This window comes from Alosa sapidissima, chromosome 20 (assembly GCF_018492685.1).
Source record: "Alosa sapidissima isolate fAloSap1 chromosome 20, fAloSap1.pri, whole genome shotgun sequence".
NCBI classification, from domain to species: Eukaryota; Metazoa; Chordata; class Actinopteri; order Clupeiformes; family Clupeidae; genus Alosa; species Alosa sapidissima.
This window is the reverse complement of record NC_055976.1, coordinates 13,413,547-13,421,689: the sequence shown is the minus strand read 5'-3', so window position 1 is coordinate 13,421,689 and position 8,143 is coordinate 13,413,547. Positions and strand designations below refer to the sequence as shown.

General features: G+C 42.5%; 1 protein-coding gene across 1 annotated transcript; it reads right to left on the bottom strand.

Moving 5' to 3' along the window:
* Positions 1-599: 599 nt before the first annotated feature.
* Positions 600-6,415, bottom strand: LOC121694937 (T-box transcription factor TBX22-like). The gene is made up of 8 exons (XM_042075338.1): positions 6,241-6,415; positions 5,725-5,887; positions 4,684-4,785; positions 3,789-3,963; positions 3,505-3,669; positions 2,300-2,364; positions 1,928-2,013; positions 600-1,210 (listed from the first exon to the last, which is right to left on the bottom strand). Exons 1-8 carry the CDS (start codon positions 6,413-6,415, stop codon positions 600-602), a joined length of 1,542 nt encoding a protein of 513 aa, XP_041931272.1.
* Positions 6,416-8,143: the final 1,728 nt, after the last annotated feature.

Here is an 8,143-nt window from a genome sequence, read left to right as displayed (position 1 = left end):
ACCTCCGAGATTTTGCCAATATCCAAAAAAACATTCCTCCATTCAGCATTTGTCTTCCTTACCTTTTTCCTACCTTTCTCACCCTCAACTCCACTTCACAACATTCATTTTTCATTCTCTCTTTCTATCTGTTTCTCTCACTCTCTCTCTTTCTTTCTCTCTCTCTCACACACACACACACACACACACACACACACACACACACACACACACACACACACACACACAATCTCTATCCCTCTGTGGCATGTCCAAAACCACTGAATACTTTCTTCTTTCCCTTTGAGAGTACAATTGCGTAGCTCAATGCCAAAAAACATTACTCCACTTTTGACATATTCAGCTTCAATGTGTGTGCGATTAACTGCGCTGCCAGTCCACATAATACGTCCATTCTGCCGACCTCTCCCTGGCTGACCCTCAAACATGGGGATGATGATGATGATGATGATGATGATTATGATAAAGAAGGCAAAAAAATCATGAAGGTATTCATCCCAGAAGCTGTTGAAACTCAACTGTCCTCTGGTGTTTGTGTTCTTTGGTAGCCATGACAACCTCATGACAGCGTCCCAGGCAGCAGCGTCGCGGGTCAGATGTCAGAGGCAGTGGTTGATGGCCGGGTGCCACAACGCTGCCTGGCGCAGGAGGCTCTCAGTCTGTGTCGCCGACGATGCGGCGGTGGCGGCAGCGCCTCCGCCATTGGCCAGCTTGGCGTGCTGCCGCGCCAGCGAAGACAGCTGGGGCGTCGTGGGCAGACCGCAGCCGTACAGGCTGTACGGCGAGGCGAGCGTTGATGGGAGGGGGTCATGATGCACTGAGTTGACCCCTGACCCTCTCAGCCCCTGCAGGTGGAGGAAGCAGGCTGACGATGCCCCGGGCGGTCCCTGCAAACACTGGCCCCTGCAGCTGGCCACCTTCTTGCTGTGCAGGGCGGACAGCAAGGGGAAGTCAGCCGCGGCCAGGGGCCGCAGCAGCCCTTGGTATCCCCGCAACCCCTCGGCACCATGGGAGTTGTAGGCACGCGCAGCGAGGAGGCTGGTGGCGGGGGAAATCTTGTAGCAGAACGGGACGGAGAGGCCATGGAGAGCCGAGTCGGAGGCGCAGGACAGGGCAAAGGGGCCAGAGGAGGTGGGGCAGGTGGACGGGGGCAGGAGGCTCTTCAGGGGTGAGAGGCCCACACAGCCACCCGGGGACCCAGAACTGCCATCTGCCAACAGAACATTACAAAGATAAAGTGAGATTTAAAGGTAAAGGTACTGGAACTGGAACTTAGCAGATTTATTTACTAATTATCAGGTAGTGATGCTATCTTTCCTCCACGATGCTTTTTTATTTTTTGATTTAAAGGTTGAATCTGCAATTCTAGATTTATTTATTTTATTTTTTTTGTATATTTATTTTATTTATTTTCAGCGCACACACAGAGAGGACAGCAAGAAGACCTAGAGGAGTATTCACTGATTTGGACATAGGACCAGAGTTTGAATGAATTGGACTGGATTTGAACTGAAATGGATATCAGAGCAGAATCATGGACTGTGCCTCTAATGATCAGCTTTACAGCAAATAACCCAAGAAAGAGATTTTGAGTAGAATAATTATGGCTTCCTCTAAGGGAAGAGACTGAAGAGCCTTTTTATATGATTGTGAAATAAGAGACATTGGGTGGTTCTCACAAATGACTCATAGACTTAGGAGTGCATGTGAGAGAGTGATGAATCATGAGTAAAGATTCTTCAAAATCAAATGTTAATAAAATAAAATAATCAAATAAATTGTTTCCCTAAAGCGTCAAAAATCAGACTGAAGGAAAAGACATTTAACTGTCACTGATTCTTCAACTAAAATTGAGCATTCATAGGCATGGCATGTTGAACAACTGTCCTTTATAGCTTGTTAAAACGACATAAATGTTTGTCTCAACCTTGCAGCTCCAGCGCAAAGGGCTTGAAGTCCAGACTGATTGGATTTCTCCATGGATACGACTCCAGGATCCCATCCAGAACCCCCCTAAATCCCAAACAAAAAAAAACGAGAGAGAGAGAGATGCTGAGGTAAGTAACAGAAGGTGAAGTAAATGTTAAAATAATACATTGCTGTGCTGTGCCAGTATACAGTTTGTCTCTCCAAAACACGAATTTAGACCTTATTTCACAATAAAATCGTGTAACACTTTCAGGTTGTTTAAGTTATTAAAATGTTCACATGTTGATCTGCACATGAACAGAACATATAAAATTATTCATGCAGCAGTATTATGTTTCATGTGAACATTTAGTGAAGTCAGTTACATTACCTGTTTCTCCCTGGGTCTCTGAAACCTTTGGCGAAAGGGTTTCTGTCAATCTTCAGTTTGGTTATCTAAATCCATGGTAGCACAGCAGAATGAAAAAAAAAATTAAAACATATATTGTCAACTTGGAGGAGATTTTGCAGTATTCAGAAAAACCAACAATGACCTCAGCTTTTATGGTGTGAGGTTGACCAAAGGGAAGCTCTGTGATCCTCAGAGGGTCTGTAAATTTCAGAGCCACCCAGGGCGATGTGCCATGTCAAACAGGCCCGTTTGATAACAGGGGACTTGTTGGGCATGATTTTATACGGGGCTTTTAACTGTGTGGACTCTGCTGGCTTGGCCGGCCAGCGCGACAGCGGTCAAGCAGTAAAACAATCTTTCACAGTAAAAAAGTGGCCACTGATGAAAAGTGTTGGCAGACAAGCTCAGGCCAGGCGTGTGTGTGTGTGTGTGTGTGTGTGTGTGTGTGTGTGCATGCATGAGCGCATGCCATGTTTATGTTTCTGAGTTTTACAATAGTGAGTATGTGTGTGTGCATTCCGATGTATATGTTCAGTCACATATAAAATGTGTGTGTGTGTGAGTAAATGTGAGTTACACAATTACAGTTTGTGTGTGCCTGTGCGTGTGTGTGAGAAAAATATACAACTAAACACTTGTTGAGTTTGAAGCTGTGTGTGTGCGTGTGCGTGTGTGTACGCATCTGTCTGAAAGTATGGATGTCTTTGAAGCTCCAAGACCCTCTTCTTTAAATATGGCTCCCAGAATGTGCTTTACATGTTCAGAGCCGCTGCCTGCACTGCCTCTCACTGTGTGATTTACTGCCTCTCTGAGTGGCCTGCAGAACTATGACCTGTTTATGTGCCTATATGAACCCGATATGGGCCAGCTCACTTTTATTGTTGCTGAGGCTCTTCTACTATATAAAGCCTGACAAAATCTATCAGCATTTATTGTTTTATTTTTGTACCCACAGACAAATTGGATCCGTTTTATGGAATTAAACAGGGCATATTTGGCTTGATTAAATCATTTCAGCACATAAATATAGTGTAAAGAAAAAGTAAAGGTCTGTCATGTTTGATGTGTTCCTAAAATAGCTACATCATATTTATATGTTAAACATGACAATATATCTATACAGTCCATGGTTACCTGAAATATTAACGTTTATGTTATTGATTAAATTAAGTTATTACATTTACCTGTTGGTTCTGGTACGCTGTCACTGTGGTAAACTGGGTTTCTGAGAAGGAAAAAGTATGCACGCCTTCAGCCGGCAGAGACGGGATCTGAGCAAGGTCCAAGCGGGGGTCGTGCTCAATTACATGGACGCGTGGCTTGTACCTATGCATTGACTGCAGGATGATCTGAATTTGTGGAGAGGTGAAAAATATTGGTCAGTCACCTTGTAGTCCTTTCACTGCACTCGGTCAGCATTCCGAATACATCAAAAGAACGTGAGGTGAAGTGGGCAACACTGACATACATGGCCTTTGTCGTCCATCTCATTGTTGGTGAGTTTGACACGGTCAAAGCTGATGACCTGACGCATCCACGTCTCCCCCGAGCACGGCGAGTCGGGGTGAACATATAGCCGAGGCGCTATGCACGAGTGATCAGTGTTTCCCGCCACCATCCACTGGGAGCTGTGATACACGTACCTATCAGCGCAGCAACAGGACACAGACTTGGTCATGTTAAAAACGTAAATGTAATTTTGACTGACAAGCTTTCAAAACAATGTCGAGGAACAGTATTGCGTCCTGAACGTTAGTGTTCCCATTCAAATTAATTAAATTAGGTCTACATTTAGCCAGCAGACTATTAGGCCTAATAATTTTATATAATTTACATAATAGGCTACGTCGAGTCTGTTTGTGAACAAATAAAATAAAAGTAAGGTTGCTGAAAATACATGTGCCAAATGCCTCAAAGTTTAAATGATAGTCTACATCAAATATGACGGTGCTACGTCAAACATCGGCTAGGCCTATATTTCGATATATTCTCCAACAATTTTCGTTAACTGTAAATGACTATTCATATTTTTATGTTCGTAAAGCGTTTAGGTATCGACGGCTTCCAGTCCAAAATACATGTCCAGAAAGCAGACAAATAAAGTCACAAACAACCTATACCAACATGTAAAAAGTTCAAATAGTGAACCTTAAAGCAACTGGAAAGTCAAGTAGGCCTACAGAGATTCTAACGTCAAACAGCTGCGATATTGCATTGGCAAATTCTTCACATAAATTAAGTTACTCCAAAACATCACTCACAATAGTTAATCATGTTTTGGGATACTGTTAAAACGACTCAATGCTGTGAAACAATAAAATAATAAGACTAAATGTACAGGATACGGGTGACTGGTGACGCACCTGTATCTCTTGGAGTCCACGGGCATGATGTCCATGGCGATGTAATATTGTTTGAACGGATCCAAGTGTCTTACTTTTACCCGAACCGATGGAAACATTCTCCTGCAGAAACATCGCAGTCACTTTATATTCAAAAATCTTTCAAATAAAATGTACAATACTAAAAACGCCACATTACGACACAATGAAAAATGAAAGTAGGGTATAGCCTACAAGAGTGCCCACTGTTTATCATTTGTTAAAAGGGACAAAAAAGTTGTAGCAATTAAAAAGGCACATGGAATGGCTCTTGGAATATAACTTTAAAAGGTGGTCTTATAATTAAAGCCAACAGTTTGATTTACGACTACAGTTATTTGTTCCAACGTCGTTGTAATGCAAATTATAACCAAGTGCAGGATGATCGTGTCGTGCCTTTATAAACAACGAAATATTTAACTGATTTTAGTCTGCGCGGTAATTGCAATGGGAAATACACAGTGGAAATACGTCCCGCGTTTCCTTTGTATTTCACCCTGTCTTGGTGTAGCCAATGTCAAACATAATCCCTCTGGACCATGTAATCACGTTTCCTAAAGGTAATCGGAAAGTTTTGCCCTGCTGTAATCCGAGCATCGCCTTTCCTCCCCATGAACTCACACTCGAAAGTTACCCTTCATTCCAGAAGGCTATAGGATATTTAATATAGAACTGTAAAATCATGCCGTATTTACCACAAACCGCCAAACATCACCAAACTATGCCAAGCTTTTTTACATTTATATCCTATTTTTTTACATTAACATCCTTACAAGTTCCTACATTGAGAAGTTGTGTCACTCAATATCATAGGCTGTAACATGACTGTTGTCTGAGTTAAGCAGGTGTGATAAACACATTAATAGTCTTGTACCAAATTAGAACAATGTTTCTTGTACAAAATTAGAACAATTTAGCATGCAAGTAAAATATACATTAGGCCTATATTGAAGAAAGGTTTAAGATCTCCACCCCCTTTACGCGCAGTCTAATAAGTGATTCTTGGCTGCTGTCAAAGCTTACCTGCCAGCTTTAGTGATTATCATTTCTGTGCCAATTTCGTGGAATCGGTTCCACAAGTCCGACCCTTGAAGTTCCATGCGCACCTCTCTCTCCGATTCCGGATCGCGTTCGCTGTCCACGGGCTTCCGTAAAAGCAGGGACGCCTTCCTCCGCCTCTCGCTTTCTTTGGAACATCACACACCACAGTAAAAAAAGGGATGCTGCATTCAGACTAAATGACCATGTCATTTCACTGTTATATGTAAACACAAGTAACGTGAAACAAGTTTACTTTTATTCTTTTCCATAAACTTAACGTTACAAACTTCAACGAATCAAACGAAGTTATGATTCATGTGTCATGTGCCAGGTTTGCTTATAGCCTTCTCGGATAAAATGTTTGAAATACAGCCTAACTGTGCTGAAATTCGCCCGATGGTGTGATGAGTTTAACCGTTAATCTTCTCGTGCGTAAAATTAAATGTTAGCAGCGTGACTCCATGTTCTAGACTTCTGTACGCTGAATTTGACACTAACCCTGCATTTCCCCATCGGCGATCATGGTTCCTGCTGACGAGCTACGCTCCTTCTCGGGCGTTGAGTGATCCTGCAGTCGCTCATCCTTTTCGCTTTCTACTTTCACCCGTTTGCAGCTTTTCCCAACCAGCGCCTCCACGGAGAAGGCGTGAGCCCGCGAACTCAGACCCTGCATTCTGGGCCAGCAAGTCGCGAGCGAGCCTCCGTCGTCAGTCGAACTTCCTAACTTGTTATCGTGCCTCATTCAGGACGCAGGGCATCCACACTTCCAGCTGCACTCTCACTAGGACGTCATGGACACACAAGTTCACACGTGTCTCTTCTGTGCCCTCACATTTAAATTGTCAATATTTTCTCTCCGTTTCCTCAGGTTCAATGGCTCCCACCCTCCCAGCCGCCGTCATCCCCTCCCTCTCTTATTTGCTGCTGGGTTGGAGACCGGCCCTTGTTGTCAAATAGCAAGGCTCCAATAGGAGTGAGGATGGAATCATGCAGCGACTCCCAACAGAGTAATGTACTGCTGCTTCCGAATTTGCTGTAACTTGACATCCGCCTAGTTCAGTTCAGAGTGTGTGTGCTGCGCTTCATGGAATACATTTTCTGACCAGTAGCATAGGTTTCATTTGGGAAGTTGAGAATCCATAAAGCCTAATTTCGATGAATTCGTTCAACTGACATGTTTAGTTCTTTACTGCATTTTCAATAGTATACTAAACAATCTTCAGTGGCATATATAGCCTACACACAGTAAATATACAGTGTTTAAAATAATCATGTATTGTTTAATTAACTGGCAGCACTTTGTAAAGGTAACCAGAAAAGAATTTAAGCGCAAACGGCCTATCCAAAGTTAGCGTTGGTTACATGTGATATGATGATACCTTAACATTATTGATACTGTGAAGCGCTGTTGTTTGCAGATAATCATTAACATTTAATTCACATTTAGTGGCAACATCTCTGATTAAATGATACCTTCGGTGGGCTATGAAGTGCCCTGTCCCCAGCCCATGGCAAAGGTTCCAATTAGGCTCCTCAGATTTAATTAGGACTAGGCCATGTCTCATAGTTGAAACAGCAATCTGTTCATCTTTCAAAACTGCAGTCCATGACAGGATATTGAATACAGGCTGTGTGAACGAGTTGAATTTTGTCACACCCACTTATCTAAAATCATCATCCATTTCCTCCAAACACACAAATCGCAAAAACGCGTGGAAGGCTTATGCCATAATCAGAAGTCAAACTTTTGGACCCGGCTTAATCCGTTTGTGTGTACAGAAAATGCTACGCTTTTACATGCCAAATGCAGATATTCGATATTTGACATGGTATTTATGAAACATTTTTGTTGGAGCTACCCGTTTGACAGATTGTTTTATTAGTAGGGGCGGTAAGCAGAAATCACTTTGCTTTTATGTTACTTCAAATTTGAGCTTAATGGAATTTATGCAGAGGAAGAGAAGGAAAATCCAGGGACAAATATTTTATTCCAGCTAACTGGCACCATCTGGAACGCGTATTTAAAATATCTCCATGAAACTCACTCTTTTTTCGCTTGAAGCTAACATTTCCTATATTAATTTGGGGGGCTTTCCGTGAAGCAAAGTTCTGTCTGGTTGTCTCCTTCCCCTTCCAACCTTAGTTCAGGGCTTCCTTACCCGGTGCAGAGCTCCTGTCTGTTTCTCATAATGTCATAGCTATCATGTGAAGTTTTCAGCGTCGGCAAAGCGGGCGTAATGACAGGTTTGGATTATTAAATTACTGTCCGACATGAAATAGATCCGTTTTACACAAATAAAGAAGAACGAGGCTTATTAAAAATGTTTTTTAATCACAGAAAATAATTCCACTGAAGAAAAAGCCAAATTGCAGTTGTGTTTATATGGCACGCTTGGTTTGG